General features: G+C 43.5%; 1 protein-coding gene across 3 annotated transcripts in view; it reads right to left on the bottom strand.

Annotated features, from left to right (window-relative positions):
- SLAIN1 (SLAIN motif family member 1) overlaps positions 1-20,729 on the bottom strand; it is a 35,508-nt gene that overhangs the window by 4,032 nt on the left and 10,747 nt on the right. Inside the window, exons 3-7 of one of the 3 annotated variants that reach the window (XM_083501234.1) lie at positions 13,645-13,794; positions 11,544-11,693; positions 8,910-9,257; positions 4,540-4,695; positions 1,699-1,999 (exon numbers count right to left, since the gene is read on the bottom strand). In XM_083501234.1, the coding sequence (XP_083357360.1) occupies positions 1,699-1,999; positions 4,540-4,695; positions 8,910-9,257; positions 11,544-11,693; positions 13,645-13,794 (1,105 nt within the window). The remainder of the gene's footprint in view (positions 1-1,698; positions 2,000-4,539; positions 4,696-8,909; positions 9,258-11,543; positions 11,694-13,644; positions 13,795-20,729) is intronic. The other 2 variants (XM_083501235.1, XM_083501236.1) reach the window with 2 other exon arrangements.

Raw genomic sequence — 20,729 nt, 5'->3', positions numbered from 1 at the left:
CTCATCAGGGTCTTTCCCATCACATGCTACTTTCAGTTGGAGATGCCCAAAATTGGACCTGGGGACTTCTGCATGCTAAGCACATGTCCTACCGCTGACCTATGCCTCCTCTCCAATGCGACGGGCTCTGCTAGGGGTTGAGTGATCTCCTCTATTTGCTGCTCGCTAGCAGGCAGCATTGAGCTCCCGTTGCTCTGTCCCTGCTCCTACCAAGCTAGCAGTTCGAAAGCACGTCAAAGTGCAAGTAGATAAATAGCTACCACTCCGGCGGGAAGGTAAACGGTGTTTCTGTGTGCTGCTCTGGTTCGCCAGAAGTGGCTTAGTCATGCTGGCCACATGACCCGGAAGCTGTACACCAGCTCCCTCTGCCAATAAAGCGAGATGAGCGCCGCAACCCCAGAGTCGGTCATGACTGGACCTAATGGTCAGGGGTCCCTTTACGTTTTAGCAGGCAGCATTCTGTTTAGTGGGTCGCAAGCTAAGTTTATACGATCGCTGGCTTCCTTTTACTTTAAAATATTCTTAAAAGGAGGGAGTTGGAAAGCACTTTCCTGATTCTTCTTGGAAAAGTCTGATCAACCCCGCAGGAGAACAGAAGAGCAGAACAAGAGTAGGCCTGGCACAACACGCGACTCTCCAAGTCAACTGCAGCTTTGTTTGGGCAACTCTCAAAATCTTATCTCCAGTTGGTTCAGCTGCAGTCAGGCAGCAAAAAAGAGGGGGAAAAGTCTATTTCCCTCATAAATTACACATGGCGCAGCGTAATTTATTTCTGAAGGATATAGAAAGTGTTGCATGAAAGGGACTTCTTGCATATTATTAAAGGCAGTTTCTCACTCCTTTTTTGCCCACGGCAGGTGCTTATTTAAAGACTACAACATCCTGTTCTCACCTGGGCCAACCAAATACCTGTGGGGAAAGGCACAAGTGGGACCTGAGCACAAGAGCATTCTCCTTTGCTGAGGTTTCCAACAACGGCTAAATTTGTGGGGAGTGAATCCTCTAAACTAAAGTCTATACTCAGCCCTAGAAAAAGTGGCCATGTGAGGCTTCTATTATGGGCTCAGGTGGTGGACAAATGCATCCTTTTTAGGTAGTCCATAAAGGCAGCCCTATGCTTGATTACTCAGAAGTAAGTTGCAACTTGCTTTTCTTTAATCACCCTCCGTCTCCGGTAAGAGAGTTTGGATTTGACATCCCGCTTTATCACTACCCTAAGGAGTCTCAAAGCGGCTGACAATCTCCTTTCCCTTCCTCCCCCACAACAAACACTCTGTGAGGTGAGTGGGGCTGAGAGACTTCAGAGAAGTGTGACTAGCCCAAGGTCACCCAGCAGCTGCATGTGGAGGAGCGTAGACGCGAACCCGGTTCACCAGATTACGAGTCTATCGCTCTTAACTACTACACCACACCTGACTATAACTTCAAGAAAAAGTATTGATCTACAACAGACTTGTTAAGCTAAGGCATTATATTCAAATCTGCACTGTTCAACCTTTATCCATTTGATACCAGTTTAGCTCTCATGACTCTCCCAGAGAATCCAAGCTATTCCAGGGCTGCAAATTCTCACTCGAGAGACGTCCAGCCCCCTCCTGACAGCCTTACAGCTCTCCAGAGAGGGCTGATTTCTCAACCAGTTCTCCAGTTGCTGCATAAAAACACTCCAATTTTTCCCTTTAGCAAGTCAACTCCTACCTTCGGATTGGCTGTGCAATTTTGCTCCTGGGTATGCTGCTCCCCCCTATAGCCAGGGAAGGCCTTGGGAGGCCACTGCGAGCTGCAATGCTGGCGTTTGCAGTCTTGTTTGGCATCGGGATGCCTGTGTTGGAGTGTAGCTGTAAGTTGCCGGACAACGGAACACCACCGCCGCCGCCGCCGCTGCTGCTCCCTTGAACGGTTGGGCTGACATAGGCTGTGGCTTTGAGAGGCTGCCGAACCGATATTGGAAAGTGTCCCACACTGTGAACTCTGTGTTGAAGTTGCCCTGGAGAAGGAACTAGAGAAAGGGAGTGCAAATAAATAAATAAATAAATAAACACCACAAAAAACCCAAGGGTTTACCGGTCTGTGTGCCACAGAGATCCACACACTCCTGAAGGCAACCCTAGACTCGTCAAATGCATTTATAGGTCAAGTACGTAAGACACTAAAGACAGCCCTAAAGATGGCTTCAGGCTGCAGTAACCTAGAAAGATACAAGGCTTTGTTCCATGTATGTTGTTAATATTTCCTTGCTGTGTTTTGCTCAGAGCAGCATTTCGCCCTCACAAACCTCCAGTGGAGCAGGATAGGCCGAGAGATTGCAGATAGCCAATTACTAGGTTATATTGTTATATGCCAAGTTTTCTCTGTCATTTTGTTTTATTTTATATAACACTTGTGTCACGCAGACTTCAACGTGCACCAATAAAAGTACAGTGGAACCTCGGGTTACATACGCTTCAGGTTACAGACTCCGCGAACCCAGAAATATTACCTCGGGTTAAGAACTTTGCTTCAGGATGAGAACAGAAATCGTGCTCCGGCGGCGCGGCAGCAGAGGGAGGCCCCCATTAGCTAAAGTGGTACCTCAGGTTAAGAACAGTTTCAGGTTAAGAACGGACCTCCGGAACGAATTAAGTACTTAACCCGAGGTACCACTGTATTGTACTACAGTACATGAATTCAGAACCATTTCTTTCTACTTCAGTAGGAGCCATGGGTGCCTATCCCCTAGAAAACCCTGGGAACTGTAGCTTGGCGAAAGTGCTTCAGATCCCTTGTGTACCTTGCAGAACTACAACTCACTTCATGCATCTCGCGGAGTGAACTCAAGTCCATGGAAAATTATGCAGCAAAATATTGTGTTAGATTTTTAAGGTACCGCAAGGCACTGCCTTTGCTGCAATTCCCAGGGGAAGCAACTGCTGAAAACCGGTCCACATCAGTTCTGTGCATCTATCTTAATCCTATCACTGGTCCCCTAAAGAATTCTGAATTCATTCTGGCCAGTTCCAGCAAGTCAAATTCTTACTCAGCTAGAATTTTAAGCCAGACTGATGTAAATATCTGACACCCTTCAAAAATATTCTCAAGGTAGAACACTGCTACTCAGTATCTGTTACTTCAAAAAACCACATCCCCTCAGCTTCATGTTTCACAGCTAAAAAGTGACAGTACAGATTTAGCAGCACAATCTAAATTTGGCTTGGTATGAATTGTCACTAGGAATCAGCGCTAAAGCACCCAAGACATTATGCAACCCTGCTCTCTGGTGGCATCAGCTGCTGTTTTATTGCACCAACTTGATGGAAAAGTCATACGGCAGCCTCAAGACCTCGAACTAACTACCTTGTTTGGCTGAGGGGAAGCTGTTTGAAAGTCACCTTCCAAAAGACAGAGGAAGAGTGACAAAAAAGTGAAACCCCAAGCTACACAGCATTCAGGTACCTTTAAAAAACCAAGAAAGGGGCAAAATAGCACCAAACCACATTTACCCTCTCTATATATTGATTTTTTTCTCTTTCAGTGCCAGGACATTTTAACAGACTAATCGGTTTGGACTAATGTATACATTCCTTGTATGTTAAACAGAACCACACTTGAACCTCGCCCCCCCCCAATCCTTTATAAAGCTTAGTAACTTGTTCCTGTTGAATGTGTAAAATGGTTTTTTTATTTTTTAAAAAAGATATTTATTGAAATTTTCAAAATATTACAAAATTAAAAAAGAAAAATACAAAATAAAAATAGTTAAAAACAATTCGCTCTTTCAATGACTTATCTTTCATTTGCTTATTTCCCGGACCTCCTCACGCCTCCCTTTTCTGTATTCCTGTTCAGATAGTTAGTTCAGCAAATCTCTCCCCTTTTTGTTTATCCTGGTCTTCAATCTTAAAATATTGTAACATTGGATTTTTACCTATTAATCGTCCATTTTCTCGTATTCCCTTATAACATTACAGCTATAGACCACTTAGTTTCTATCCAACATCATTCTAACATTCATTAATTTTACAATATTTCTGTAAATAGTCTTTAAACTTTTTCCAATCTTCTTCCACCAACTCTTCTCCCTGGTCTCAGATTCTGCCAGTCATTTCTGCCAGTAAAATGGTTTTTTTAAGCACACAAACAATTTTGACCCTTTAGGAAGGGGAAAAAACCCATTAAAATGGCTGCAGCTTTTCTAAGCCATACACAAATGCATGCTAAGAAAACCCAGACATGCCTGGTATTAAAGGATCACTGCCCATGATTCATCCCAGAATATTGGTGATTTAAAATATAGTGGTACCTCGGGTTAAGTACTTAATTTGTTCTGGAGGTCTGTTCTTAATCTGAAACTGTTCTTAACCTGAGGTACCATATTAGCTAATGGGGCCTCCTGCTGCCGCCACGCCGTCGCCACACGATTTCTTTTCTTATCCTGAAGGTACTATTTCTGGGTTAGTGGAGTCTGTAACCTGAAGTGTCTGTAACCTGAGGTACCACTGTAAAGTGCTGTACCCTGACAGCTTCCCATCCCACAATGAAATATAAAGATTTCACACTTACTGCAGGACTGTATTCTTGATATCCCGTTACCAGCTCCATGCAGATTAGAATCAAAGCTTAGGCTGTTCCTCACAGTGATGGCAGGGCCAACATTGGTACTGAGGGTTGGGGTGCTGGGCATCCGAGCCAAGTTTGGCATGCTCCTTCGGAGCTTGTCTGCAACAAAGGCAAATCATTGTCACCATTAGGAACCGCTTGTGGTCAAGTCGCCTCTCACCAAATGTCTCATAACATAAAAAGAAACTCTCCTTGACTGGGCCCAAGGAGAACTTAACGTGACATTCTGTCCTCCGCAATGGCAACAACGGCTGCATTTCAGCAAGGCAAAATTCCACCTACTCCATTGTCTGTGCCACCTCCAGGAGGAGCTATGATACCACCACCACCTAATATTCCGGGTCTTCCACAGCCTGGTATGATGCCAGTGTTTAGGGAAGCTTTTAATGTTTGGACTACTGTACAGTCATACCTCGGGTTACAGATGCTTCAGGTTGCGTTTTTTCAGGTTATGGACCTACCGAAACCCAGACGTACTGGAACGGGTTACTTCCGGGTTTTGGCAGTCGCACATGCGCAGAAGCGCCGAATCGCAACCCATGCGTACGCAGACACTGCGGGTTGCGAACATGCATCCCGCACGGATCACGTTTGCAACCCGAGCGTCCACTGTATTTTAATATTTTGTTGGAAGAACTTCCCAGAAGTTAACTTGCTGGCTATGTAAGGTACTAAAGGCAACAGCTGCTCCAACTCTTTGTTCCCAGTATCTTATATCTGTAGATCCACCATCTGAAGAGCTGCAATAAATTAAGTTAGGGCAAAAATATTTCAACATTGAAAAGTCGAAGTACCTAGTTATATGTTGTTTTTGCATTTACATGAAAAACCATGAAAATTATTGGGCAAAGTACTGTCAACAGTAGAAGTGCTATGCACTAACATGGAAGGCAAGAAACCTCCCTGGATGAAGGATAGCTTTTCCTTTAGAATACGCTCATGGACATGGGCTACACAATCATTCTGTTGTTCCAGCCCCAGCCAACCAACAGAACATGAGTGTGGCGTTTGCCCTCCTAGGTGTGTGACATCATACTGGGTTCATAAGGAAAGGTTTAACTAATTGTAAAATGACTAACCAATGGGAACCCAAGGGGAGGAGTTAGGAGTTAGAGTTAGGGTGGTTGAGAAGACAGTCTGGAGTTAGAAGAGACAGAGAAGAGAAGTCTGTGGGTTGGGCTAGTCTGGTGTGAGAGAGGGAGAGAATTTGTTAAGAGGAGTCAGCCAAACAGTTGAGATAATCAGTCAGAAGGTATTAGGAAGGTATAGGCCGGTAGCAAAACTAAAGTTAAGACACTGACAGGAAGATTATCTGAGAAACCATAAACTTGTTAATATTTATAAAATAAACTTGTTTATTTGGTTCACTTTTAACAACTGTCTGGACTCAGTGTTTTACCCGAGAGTAACGGGTTGGTGGCAGCGGGGAAGCGAGCACAGGGGTGGCACAGGGATCAACAGACCGTTAAACGTCTGGGGACCCTGTGTGATCGCCACAAAAGTGGTGGCAGTGGGGAAGCAAGCACAGAGTTTAACGGTCTAAGAGGTCCTGTCAAACTCTAGGATTCTATGAAATGCCCATCTCCTGCCCAATCCTCCTCTTACCTCTATTTGCCATACTGCAGCTAGATTTAACAGCGTGCGCTTGTGTTACGGCCCTGCCAGAAACTATTTGCCAAGAATGCAAAACTGCACACTGAGAACAATAGTAACTAGTTTACGCATGGCTGCTTGAACCCAATATGCTGCTTTGTGACAAGACTTCCACTTACATAATGGGACTTCCTTCTCCTTTTCTTCCTGATTCAGCCTCCTGCACACCCTCAGAATCTTTTCCCGCGGTTTGGGGGAACCTCAAGAGTAGATTTGGAGGGTGCCCAGGGAGAGGGAAGGCTCACTGCTTGCAGAGAACACTGCTTGCGCAGCACTGGAAGCAACCCAATATGTTACCTTTCCATAGAGATGTTTGCTACAGTTGACACCAGTCGGTAGTAACAATTAGTAGAGTGCAAAGGCATTAGCATGCGTTATTCAAGACCACCAACAGGGTGAGAAGGAAGATGATGAAGTAAAGGGAAGCCATGATAAGCTAAGTAAAGCGTCCATGCTAGAGGCAGTATACCACAGAGTATTAGATGCTGGAGGGGAACAAAACTGCCTCCATGTCTTGTTCGTCCATTTCTAGAAGGACCTGCCTGGCTACTGATGGCAGGGATGGTCCTGTGGTGAATCCAGGTGAAGCCATCTGCTTCAGGCAGCACCATGAACGTTGTGGGAGGAAATAGTTGAAGGCAGGGACTGGTATCTGAATGATGCTGCATGTACCTGGTGATGCACCTGGAGGGGGCCAATTCAGGCAGTGAATTGTTTTGGCCTGACACCAACCACAGAGATCAGAATGCTGGACCAAATGAATATACAGTCCAATTTAACAGATGTCTTCATAAGTTCTTATGGAAGGAAACAGGTGGGATAAGAAAAAGAGAGAGAGAGAGAACCAGGGTAAGGGGATAGGAAAAACTGCTTCCAGAATGATGCCACTATGCTAGATTAATGTGGGATATAATGACAAAAACAACAGCAAAACCCCATGGCAGATGATCAGATAGAAAAGGGAGAGAAACTTATTTTCTTAGGACTACATATGCAACATATTTAAACAGCTTCTGGGCACTGATCACCGTGATCACTTATGGTGTATTTATTATTCATGCTTATTTTACATAGCTATTAACTTCTAATTAATAATATAGGTTCAGGGACCTGTTTCTACAGCTAGATATTCAGCCTGTATAATTAATGTAAAATGATTGAGAAATAAGAATAATGTTTAACGTTTACTTAGCGCTTTAGGGTGTTCAAAAAAAAAAAGAGTCCTCCATCCATAATCACAGGAAATCTTACAAAGCATATATTATTATTATTCTCCGATTGCAGAGGGGAGATATAGCAGCTTAAGCCTGCCTGCTCCGTTAACAGCAGAGGTAAAACTATATTGGGGGTGGGGGTGGGGGCTGTTTCAATGCTCAGCCTCTGGGCTGCATATGTAGGTGTTGATGAAGCAGATGAAAGTCTGATATGTGTTCACAGGCAGAGATTGCACAGCAGCACTTCCTCTAAAAACTCACTCAGAAGAGACTCAAAAGTTCATACTGTCCAGCCTACTGTATTCATTAAGATTCAACATAACAGAATTCTGGCATGTGCCATCTTTGGGGAGATCCACAAATGAAAGGCATGTCCGTAAGATACTGAACCTTCCCTTCTCAGGAATCATACCCAGAATCTTCCAGCAGGTTCTTGATTACGACTAGATGAGTGTTACACTACTGCATCCATATGTAATCAGGGCTCTACACTGCCCCCATTTTCACTAACTGTTAAAAAACTGTTAAATGAAAAGGGGGGAATTAAATATGAATGATAAAATGCTAAAATATTTTAAGTACTGAAATGGAATTGGGAAAAGTATGTTACATTGAGCAGCAAGTGAAGGAGGGACGAGAAACGTCATGGAGGCAAGGTGGGAAGTCAACTTTTAAATTTGTATTAAATTTGAATTAATTTGATGTTGATTTGTTAAAATTTTTGAAAAGCAATAAAAACAACTGGCTAACAAAAAAGCTATTTTACTTCGGAAAGCGTTCTCTTCTGTCTGGCAACCAGTATTAAGGAAGGCAAGATTGCGCTGAGACAGTTTCCAATGTGCACTGCTTAATGGGTGACATACAACTAAGTCCTACTCAGAGTAAACTGATTGAAAGCAATGGATACAAGATGCCCAACTGGCTAACTTAATCTTGACTCTACATCCTCCTGTCTTCTAATAATGGTGTTGTAAAAGTTTAGCTGACTATTTCCCTAGTAAGAAAAATAAAAGTGATTTATTATACAGGGATGGGAAAGCTCTGGCCTCTCAGGTGCTGACGAAATCCAACTCCCCTCAGCGACTGGGATGATAAGAGCTGTAGTATCACAACAACTGGAAGATCACAGGTTTTCCACCCCTGTTTAAAACAGTGAATGATGTGACCAGCAAGAGAGACAGGGACAGGGACACTGAGGATCTACACTTTAACATTTCACCTCTAAGTTATAATGACTTGGGACATGTGTCCCATAATAGTGGGCCACTCATTGGAGACCAGTTTGTGGTCTTCATATTTCTAGCCTCCTGCCACTGCCTAGAGATGTGAATGCCCTCCAGGAATACAGAATTTGGCCAAAAGAAACCTGCCTCAAAATTAAAGATTTGGCACCGGAAGGGCAAAATAAATCCATACATCAGAAAACAGCCAGCCAGCCAACCTTACCTCCATTAATCCTGTTTGGTTGTGTCTCAAGAGGATTCTGGGCTTGAGGAGAGTAACACTGTTGCTGCGGATAATTGTTTGAGGGGAAATATGGGGAAGTCGGGCTTCTCCTGCAGTCCCGTATACTGGAAAAAGTCTGTGAATGGGGAATTCCTCTTTGGAAAGGGGAGCAGCGGGTCAACCGAGGCTGCGGAGGGGGCAGGTGGTCGAATTCTTCCTCTTCGTCCTCAAGGCTGTAGCGATCAAATTCCTGGTCGCTGCTTGTCCCTTTCTTGCTCGAATGGAGAGAGACGCTGGAGCTGTTTCTTGATACAGATGCTGAAGTAGACGCATAATCTTGTCTCAGACCTGGTAAGTGTAAGGAAAAGGTGAGGTGAGAGTCCCAAATGGTCAACATTTGTAAGGAACATCAGCCCTTCTGCAAGAGTCCATTTTTGTATGGAAGGAATGGGTTTTGCAACTTACTCCCATGTCTACAAGATGCATGAAAACATAAGGCAAAATGTACCGTATTTTTTGCTCTATAAGACTCACTTTTCCCCTCCTAAAAAGTAAGGGGAAATGTGTGTGCGTCTTATGGAGCGAATGCAGGCTGCGCAGCTATCCCAGAAGCCAGAACAGCAAGAGGGATTGCTGCTTTCACTGCGCAGCGATCCTTCTTGCTGTTCTGGCTTCTGAGATTCAGAATGTTTTTTTTCTTGTTTTCCTCCTCCAAAAACTAGGTGCGTCTTGTGGTCTGGTGCGTCTTATACAGTGGTGCCTCGCAAGACGAAATTAATTCGTTCCGCGAGTTTTTTCGTCTTGCGGTTTTTTTCGTCTTGCGAAGCACGGTGTCGGAAAAGTTTTGGAAAAGCTTCAAAAATCACCAAAGTCTTCAAAAACCTCAAAAAAAGGCTACCACACCGTGCTATGAGTTGCTCCTCGAAGTCAAGTTGCAACTGTATTAACGGTTTTAAGAAAAAAGAAACAAATTTGCAAGACGTTTCCGTCTTGCGAAGCAAGCCCATAGGGAAAATCGTCTTGCGAAGCAACTCAAAAAACCAAAAACCCTTTCGTTTTGCGAGTTTTCCGTCTTGCGAGGCATTCGTCTTGCGAGGTACCACTGTAGAGCGAAAAATACGGTAAGTGCATGCAAGTGGGAAGGAAAACTATGGAACACCAGCTAGACATAGACTGATTTTCACATCCTATTCCGAAGAGGGGAATGACTATGAAGTTTTTAATGAAGGAAGAACTATATTTGAAGAGCATTATGAAGAGAGGCGGTCCTCAGGCAGGCTGATTCAGCAAAGAACTAGCTCTGTGTGAACATACAACGTAATTCAACATAGTCCTGTGAAATGCATTAATATGAGGGATAGACCAAAAACATTCTTCACACACCCGACATTCCTAGGCTCCCCCGCTGTGACACCCAGACTATGGAACTCCCTGCACTGAAAATCCTATACTCTAGAAGCAGGGAATCTCCAGACATCGAAGTGTTAGACTATAGCTTCTATCTTCCCTACCCATTAGCCATGCCGGCTGGTGCAGATGGTTGCAAAGAGCATACATATCTATTCTGTGCAAACAGCTCACTCAAAGCCATGTGCAAACTATGTCATAGTGACAAAGCTGCAGAATATAAATCTAAAGAGCATCATTTGAAATTCTCCAGATGATCTGGTATTCTCCTTGTATCTTCTATCTATCTAAAGCCTGCAGGATACCTTAGTTAGTCAACAGAGCATGAGACTCTTAATCTCAAGGTTGTGAGTTTGAGCAAAAAGATTCCTGCATTGCAGGGGGGTTTAACTAAATGACCCCTGTGGTCCCTCTCTACAATTCTATTATTCCAAAATCTTTGAAATCTCCCCCCCCCCCTTATTGCTCTGCTGCCTCCTCCTTAATGCCATTGGCTGATCTGCTGTGATGTCACAGAAAGCCTTTACAGACACGGGTATAGGTGTGATTCCTGCATTGAGGGGGCTAGGCTGGAAGACCTCTGAGGTCCCTTCTATTGTTGCTCAATATAGGATTGTATGAAGGGTCCCTCTGTAACCATACCCCCTTACATGCCCTAATGTCACAGAAGACCTAGACAGCCTTGAGCAAAGTTGGTGAATTCTGAGGGGGAAACAGGAAAGCTTTGAATTCTAAGATCTTTAACAGCTTGTGCCAAATTAACCCCCTTCATGTGTCTCCGTATGGCATGGGATTCTGAATGACAACTCCTTGACACAGATCAGACCAGCGCTTTCAGAGCCTTTCAAAGAAAATAAGATGGCATTTTCTCTTTGTGAACACAATTACCCCATAGCCCACTTAGCTCCCCCTCAAAATATATATATATATTTTTTAAAAATAGGCTCCTTTTCTTCACAGTACTAAACATTATACATTACTCAACTACATTTAAGGTTTATTCATACTAGGATTTTTTTGGGAGGGGGAACATTCAAGTATAATAACTTGAAAGCCAAACCAAAACACCAACATGGTGTTGTTGTTTTAAAAAAAATCCCATACAATAGATTAGACATGCCTACAATCCAGTATTTTCGCTGAGGCATTAACATGCAGCTTTTAAAAGAAGTGGTGGCAGTGGGGGGGGGCAGAGCAGAGGGAGAGGAAGGACAGTTAATGGCCTACTCTCTTCTTGCAGTCGAGCCATGATCTGGACGTCTGTGAGGTCTTGCAGTTTATATCCCATGGAGATGGAATCGTCTTCTAGTTCTGAGGTGCTCAGTTCACTGTCTATGGATGACTGGGGGCTGAGAGGGGAACTTCTAGAAACACAACCTGTAGAACAACAACACAGCAAAACCCTTAACTTCAAGCGACGTGCAAAAGCATCTACTTTTCAAGCAACGTTTCAAGTTTATATATTCAGCACTGCATATATAAACAGAACAGGCTTCGTCAACCGGCATGATGCTACATTCCGTTATTTACTTTTACATTGTGAAGATCTTTAAGTCTATTTAAAATGGTCCTGTACTTTGGTGTTATTGTTAGTACAGAAAAGAAGCAATTCTGCTGCATGAATCTACAGCAGAGGGAAGACTAGTGGGCTCACGTGTACGATTTCAAACATTAATAAACAAAAACAAAAGTCTCAATGCAAATTCTGTTGTGAATTTGGAATTCCTGGAAGGCCCAGATTATTATTTTCCCAATGCTTTTAGCCCTTATGTAGGTAAATCTGAAATGCAGCATCTGAAGAAAGAGAACCTATGAATGTCTGCCTTTCTTCTTTTCTTCCAGACAGATCAGTATCTTCGTACATCCCTTAAATGCAACCCTTAATTTACTGATGTCTCTCCTTCTGGTGGCCCCAAACATACACAGGCCAGACCCACATTATTGCCATTGCTTAGTAGTGTAGGTGCTGGCCCTACTGTCACAGCCTGATGTTTCCACAGGCCATGGGCTAGAGCAGATCACAATAACTCTAAATAACAGCAGAGTGGGGGACCCATTGTTCAATGTAACATGGAAGCAGAAGCTGTCCATGTTCTCCAGGCTGCATCCTGTGTGGATGGGTGGGAGGAAGGAATAGTAAGAATTTTCTGTTCTTTGGGAAACAACATGGAGACAAAAGTAAGAGAATGAAAGGAAATGTATCCATGAAGCAGAATTTTAAGTCTAGGTCATGGCATTGGCCCCAGTCCTGTAGGACCAAACTAGATGCAATGGGGACAACCATATGAGTTTCTACCCATGTTTCCCTCATTCACATACACTGTGAAGGAATGGGTACTTTTTTTCTGAATGTGAAAAGCAGTGCAGGCACGAAGGCTCTTCTTCCTTACTTCAATATTCTCCATCCCCCCCCCCATGTTTCCACCTGTCCCCCAATGTCTGCATTCAGAGCTGGGATGGGCAAAAAGCTGCTTCGAATCAAGGCAGGCTGTAGGTGGAGAGGTCCCAGAGTATTATCCGGTGTCCCAACCCACCAGTGGCATAGGCTAGCCAAGGTATTTGCAAGCCACCTGCCATTTTGGTTCCCTCAACAAAGAGACACTGTGAAGCAGTGCGGGGATGTCAAAATAGCAGCTTCCTAGGCTCCTGCCAACCTAGCAGTTCGAAAGCACGTCAAAGTGCAAGTAGATAAATAGGTACCGCTCCAGCGGGAAGGTAAACGGCGTTTCCGTGCGCTGCTCTGGTTCGCCAGAAGCGGCTTCGTCATGCTGGCCACATGACCCAGAAGCTGTACGCTAGCTCCCTTGGCCAATAAAGCGAGATGAGCGCCGCAACCCCAGAGTTGGCCACGACTGGACCTAATGGTCAGGGGTCCCTTTACCTTTACCCGCTTAGCACTGTTGCTCCATAAATCTGAGTCAAGATCAGGGATAAGCAGGAAGGACCAACTCAAGTACTCGGAGCCCTTCTCTTGACTATTGTTTCCCAAACTTGGGTCTCCAACTGTACAATCCCCATCATCCCTGACCACGGGTACTGCTGGGGATGATGGGTGTTGTAGTCCAAAAACAGCTGGAGACCCAAGTTTGGGAAAACCTGCTCTTGACCTTCAGTAGTCGCCACTCCATTCTTAGTATTGCTAGCAGCTCTGTTTCAAGCAGTGGAGCACAGAGAAGAAAGGCAGCAAAAGTATATTCCATAGCTCCCCCGTCATGCTTAGTTTGGCCTCTCAAAGCTACATACGTATCTCAATACTGAACCAAAGTCAACAGGAACTAGTTAGCCCTTATTACAGTGCTATGTTAGTTAGTAAGAAAGCAAGCATTACCTGTTCTTTCAGGTGTTAATATTGCTTTATTGAAGGTTTTAGAGAAGGCAGGAGTGTTAAAGCCATTGCTATATGGAGTGAGCCTTGCAACAGGGCTATAGGGGAAAGCCAAGGAGACAGACGTAGAGAAGAGACTCCGCCATCGACTAGCTGTTAACAGACATGGTAAAGGAAGAGATGAGGTTAGATTTGGAGCAGACTCTTATCCATTAGGAAGTTAGGCATAAAAAGCTTAACAGCACCAATCTACACACATCTGCTCAGAAGCTAAGTCCTATTAAACACAACTTAGCCCCAGGTAAGTGTACATATGATTGCAGTTTCAGCTGCAGTAGACAAGAGAGAAAAAACAGCAGGTGTTCAAAGACAAAATAAATAAAGGTTATTAAGGACAGGATGTGAATCTCCAGAAACAGATTTAGAGAGCAATGTTTCTAACTTTTCGCCTTTCCCGGTACACAGCACTATTGATTATGTTAGCTATCTCAAGGCTTAAGAGACAAGATTTCAAGTATTTGAAACATTTAAAAATGCTAATGCAAGTTTGTATATAAAGAAAGTAAGAGATTGTGAAAAGATTTTGATAATGGACAAAATCATGTTATTGTACATAGTAGAGCCAGAAATGGACAAAATTGGCAAGCAATTAATTAAGTTTATTACGAATGGGAACTGCTCTTTCCTTTACTGAAATAGTAAATGCTACAGAACAGATGCTGAGCTCACAGTATTTGTTTCTAGTATCTTGACAAGGTATTGTTGTAGAACAGATTTTAACTCAATATTTCATTAAATTGCTTTAATATTGCATTTTAAATTGTTGTAGCCCACCCTGGCACCTTGGTTGAAAGGAGAGTAATAAATTGAATTAGTAAAGCCGGATCATTGTCTTGATTTTCTTTAAGTATATGGTGTAACAGATAATACCTATGACATTTATTTGTTCAAAACATTACTGGGTGTGGTTAATTGGGACATAACTGAACTGAGAGTTAAGCTACAGGGCACACAGTAAAGTACAGGCTCCCTCATCAAGTGCTAAAAACAAACTTAATCCCCTTCATAAGCTTTTAAGCCATCAGACACAAATATTTCTTCCTTTTAACAACATGAAATTCCAAGTTACATAAGCATGAATATATTTAATGCATATCTGCACACTCTGAAGTAGACATCTCTCCCATATCTATCAAATATGCAACATCAGAAAGCCTCAGTAATCTCACAGCCACATCCAGGGCAAGGCTTAAGGAATTTTTACATATACAGAAAATGATATTCAGAATAGGTTTCTTAAAAGTAGAATAAAATTTCTCTATGTATCTAAGAAAGCGACTAGTGTGGTGTAATGGTTACAACGTCAGGCTAGGACCAGGGAGACAAGGGTTCAAGAACCAGGTATACCACTCTGGGGAGGAACAGCGAGATAAAAATGTAACAAAATAAAGGAAAGAAAAGCAGGGCAACATCAGTATTCTCTACTCCTCCAGACACTGTTCTAGAAGTTCAAAACGTCATACAAATCACGCCCCCCTTCGCATGCCATCATGCTCTGCGACAGCATTACCACAACCTGCCATTAACTGCATCACAGCTGTTGCTGAGCAACAAAATATTAATATGAAATCCAAAATGTAACATTCCAGGTGTGAGAATCTGAGTCTTACAACTTTTTTTTAAAATGTATCTTCTGTATTAGTGAACCTGATAGCATGTCTTCAAGCAAAGTTTGGCAGGGCCGCAGTGTTCAGATTTAAAAGTAGTTGAACGTAATATTAATACCACCTATTATTAAAACAATAGGGTCAACCCCACGCATCTAGGACTTGCCACTGAAAGTTAAGTGATGTCCAAGAGTGTCAATCTCATATCATTTGGGTACCAACATTTTAAATGGGCACGCTTTCCTTTAAGTCCCACCTCATTCCAGGGCAGCAGACATCCCAGAATACACTGGGCATTGCCACTGTCAATACATTGCACTCAATGAACCACAGACAACACAGCTCTATGGAGTTCCTTGTTTTTTAAGCTTTGATGCAGCAATCCCGTATATGAGACACATGATCACTGTAGTATTGGGCGCTACTTGGGTCTACAATCTACGCACGTCAAGACCCATCATGCTGAACAAAGCACATTAGCAATGAATGGCATCCCAGCCAGGCCTCCTGTTTTTAAGACTTGATCACAAGTTACAGAGGCCTCCTTTGCCAAAATCAAGCCCGGTCTATTAAATCATGAGCTTTAATGACTAAATGAATTTTCCACAAATGCAAAATATATTTTAGGAACAAGCAGGCGGCTGCCACCTTAGAAGAAAACCCGAAGGAAGCAAAAGCTACAGTATACCTGTAATTTTAATACCACTGGCAACGTTTTGTACTTCCCATTATAAACCAGCAAAAGGAGGCAGACGTTAAAAGGCCTTTGTGATTCTCCTTTTAAACGCAAGACAGTTTTGTAACAGCGTGGTCACTTGCCAAGGCCAATTAATGGCCTGCATGCTCTCACCCACAGATGCAGTCAACAACGCAAGTGTAAGCCGCATTCATTATTTTGCACAATAACTCCTGTGACAAGACTTGTCCTGAACAAAGCTACTGTTATTGCAGCTGTGACTCTTAAGAACCACACCAAGAACACCATGTTTGTCACTAAGGAAATGGATGAGAGGTGAAAATATACTCTAGAGCCTTCAGCTGTTCTTCAGAGAGGGGCAAGACCCATCCTTCCGTGGCATAGAAAGTGGGGAAAGAGTGCTCACCTATTCTCATCCTTATAAATGCAACTGAAATGATTTGGCGGACTGTCAGCTCAGAAACACACAGACACACACATGCCAGATTGCTAGTTTTACATGATAAGGAGTTTGCAGCCCCAAACAATTAGATTGGCCCATGTACTAGATATCCATGCCGAAAGGTGTCAACCTCTCTGCTTTGATAACAAGGATCCCTCTGTTCACCAATGCTACTCAAGTTCTTAGAAACTTCCTTGGGGATTGTTATATGGTGCAGTTACGTAGTTAGAGCCAGATCCTGCACGTGTTTTGCAGCCCCTCAAGACATGCCCACTGCCCCACACGTCAGTGAAGGCACCTATCTCAGACTCAGTTCAGCACTTAAGCCCAACTTTAACCACCTAAGAATCCTGGGCACTGCAGTTTGCAAAGCATGCTGGGAGCTTTTTATGAGACCCCTATTCCCCTCACAGAACTACAATTCCCAGAGTACCCTGGGGAAGAGGGATTAACTGTTAAACCACTCTGCAAATTGTAGCTCTGAGAGTGGAATAGTGGGGCCACCTAGCAATTCTCAGCACCCTTATAGTTATAACTACAGTTCCCAAGATTCTTTGGGGGGAGACAAGATTGTTTAAATGTGCAAATGGAGCCTGAAAAGGAAGTGGCCTGAAATGCTACACAAGGGCAGGTTTTTTCTCCTCCAAGTACCTGAAGACAGGCAGAAATTCCAACAGTTGCCCAGATCATATGAAGTCGTGGAGTGTGGACCTCCCATAAATCCTGAGATCTCCAGGTGCTTGTGATAGAATGGTTCTTTGCTCGCTTCACACTTTTGGGCAGGGCTTGATTGGCTAAAGAGGTGTGGCAGACAGGGTGAACAAACTATGTGCTTTATACCTGATTGATCAATGGGTTGCCCAGAAGAGCTATTGGTGAAATGATGGACATTCACAAGTGTTTTTTCCCATGGTAGAGAGAACACTGGGTTGCTGAGATGAAGATGTCCCATTTGTGGGGTGCAGAGTAAATAACAAGGTGTGAAACTAAGCACTGAGTAATAAAGGTTGTGCTCTGGACTACATTGCACTGTTAACTTTGTTCCAGGTAAAGATCTAAACCTTTCAGAATATGAACCATTTTTTCCTTGCAAGAACAAAATATAACCATAAGCGTTAAAGGCAAAACCATATTTCCACAATGTGTGTCCCCCCACACATATACAGCAAAAGGGCAAATGCAAAAACAACCGTTCCCCTCCAAGAGTAAGCACTGTTCAAGAGGCACAGAAAAACTTGCTGCACCAACTTCTACTAAGTCAACATTTGATGAGAAGTGATGGTGCAGCTCAAGCGTGAAGGCTTAAAAAATGAAAATATAACTTACAGAGGCACTTGGGCCAGACAGAAACAAGAGAAAACAGATCAAGAGCCTTTCCTACCGTGTCTGGTATGATCTAGCTCTTATAGAAGAGTCGTTTCTCAAAGGAAGCACAAGTCACATGATTCCCTAAAGCCCGTATGCATGTCACATAAGAACGTAAGGAAAGCCTGCTGTATCAGGCCAATGGCCCATATGGTCCAACGTCCTGTTTTCATGGTGGCCAAACATGGTGGCCTATGGGAAGCCTGCAAGCACAAAAGCTCCCACAATCTCCAACAACTGTGTGCTCTTTTTGTATGTGTGTATGTGCTATACTTTCCTTTAAAAAAGAACGAATTATGGGTTCTTGTTTGAAAATGAAAACCTATATAAGGATAATTTATTTTCTTTCCATTTGTCCTAGAATTTTCCTCTAAGTTGCTCAAATTGTTAGGCAATTGGGCAAATTTTACTTTTTTATACCCCTTCACTGATCAACTAAATTATATATTTTTTTCTTGTGAACTGCCCTGAGATCTTTTGATGAAGAGTGGTATATAAATCTTAACATCATCACCACAAGCATTACTGCCTCCGACTGTGGAGGAAGAGCGTAGCCTTCATGGCAAGTAGTGACCGATAGCATCATCCTCCATGACTGAATCCTCTTTTAAAGTCTTCCAAGTTGGTGGCCGTTGCTGCTTCCTGCAGGAGTGAGTTCCATAGTTTAACTAGGTGCGACATAGTGATTTATTTTACCTGTTCTGAATCTTCCAACACTCAGCTTCACTTCATGTTCACAAGCTCTAGTGTTCCAAGAGAGATCCCCTCCCATCCACTTTCTCCATGCAGTCAATCATGATATTTGGATGAACTGTGTCTGGACCACCTCTGAGCAAGAGTCCAGAGGGTGGGACGACAAAGGACAGGGCAACAACTTCACACAAATAAGCAACCTCACAACAGCTGGAGTTTACCATATGGCAGACCCATCGTTCTACTATGATTAGGGACCAGCAATCTGGCCTCCTGAGAAGGAATACTCTTTTCTTCGGTTGCCAGCCCAGCAGATGGAAAAGGTGTGCGGAAAGCACAATCTGGGGAACATGACTTGCAGAATTTATTCCACCTCCCCCTCCTGATAAAATTAGCACTGACTTGTCAAGGGCATGTTAGTCCCGAGGGCTGTTTCTTACTGGCACTTTTCTGGGTGCATCTTTTGAATGAGGAAGCAGAAGAGGAGAAACAAGAAGCCGTACCCGAGAGCAATTAGAGACAGTGATATATAGAAAGAGACTGTAAATGCGTGTGAAGCAGCTGAAATATGGATTTGTGCTGATGGCTTGTTGTTGTTGTTGCTAGCGAGACAGCTGATGAAACCATTGCCATGGTTATGAAACCTCTGCACAAAAAACTCAGTGAAACACAGTAAGAATGTGAATCACAGATTTGAGAAGTTGGAACGGACCCCCTAGGGTCACCCAGTCCAACCCCTGCTATGCAGAAATAATGAAATAAACTATCGATCAGTAAAAATAAGTCACAGAATAGGAATGGAAACGTGTCCTGATAATCGAAAGAACATTAGACTACTGCCTCACACCAGGTCCGCCTATTTGTCTGTCTTGACCCACTATTGTCCACTTGGCTAGGAAAAAGTCCTTCAGGGTGTCCAGAAGTCTCTTCCATCATCTACTACCTGCTCATTACGTGGAGACGCCAGAGGCTGAACATGTGTTCTACCCACTGAGCTACAGCACCTCCATCTATTTCTGCATTGCATTTGGTTCTCCAAAAACTGTAGTTTCAGACAGAAGGTGCAGAAAGAAGAGTCTAGGTAGGCTGATGCAAACCATCAACTAACGATGACCGAGAGGACTTCCAAATATGCCCGGTAAGTTCCTTCATGATACTCTCCTCCACCAACTTTTGCCGTTTGCTTAGTGTGGCCGAAAATGCCCGCGTTATGTAACCTCATAGCTGCCTTTTCCAAAGAACATTTTTGTCAGAGGAACCAAATGAAGCAGAGACCTGCAGCCAAATGTCTTAGTGATTATCTCAAATCAATATGTTGAAATTCCGTACCTCCAGAGCTTGCATGACTCTTCAATCTTCCCCCCGCCCCCAGACGGTACATAGTGTTTCTTCTCACTAGCTTGCCATTCTGCTTCTCAGTTATCTACTTCCTACGGGCCCTTATTTCTCAGTACTGCTCAATCTGTTCTGCTGCAGCTGCCCTGGAGGTCCTTATTCCTGAAACCTCCAACTCTGGGACCTTCTCCCCACTTAAACCCTTCTGCACATAGCATTCAACCTAGACCCCCATGTGAGGTTTTAAACCTACACACCATAGCTTCCCTCACAGCAGACGCATACTGTCAGCTCAGTCACTGCTTAGAAAGAAAGGGTGGCAGGCAGGTATCAGACAAGATATTGCCTTGCTACGGATAGATACACAAAGGACAAGGTGCGCTTTCAAAGGACATGGAGCTGCGACCCAAGAGTTCCTGAAATGGCTCAACAATTGTCTTGTGCGACAGATATCACAGGGAAAATGGCACTCTCACAAACACTGCAGTGGTACATGCTTCTTGCTTATAGCCACCTCCAGACTGTCAGTATTTTTGCAAGAGGGATTCAATCACATAACAGAAATTTAGGTTTGTGCAATGAGAAGCACCAGGCGTTCCTTTTTATTCGTTATCGTTTGTGCTCATGATGGTGTTGGAGCTGTTCTGTGCAATCCTGCTTTCAATTCTGTTCCATGTCTGCTGCAGGTTTTGGGCAGACGTACGGCTTAGTTTCCAAATTGGGGCACATCCTGTTGATTCCTGCTAAAATTCTGTACTGTTTCAGACCATAAATGTCCAGGATTGGGCCGGGGTGTGTGCATTGTTCTCCTTTCATTGCACATTATAGCAAAAGAGTGCCCCATCAGAGGCATTAGGGAAGCACTGTAGAACAATTAAGAAAATGAAGT

This window comes from Podarcis liolepis, assembly GCF_965112155.1.
Source record: "Podarcis liolepis genome assembly, chromosome: 4".
Taxonomy (NCBI): Eukaryota; Metazoa; Chordata; class Lepidosauria; order Squamata; family Lacertidae; genus Podarcis; species Podarcis liolepis.
This window is presented reverse-complemented; position numbering and strand designations above follow the sequence as displayed.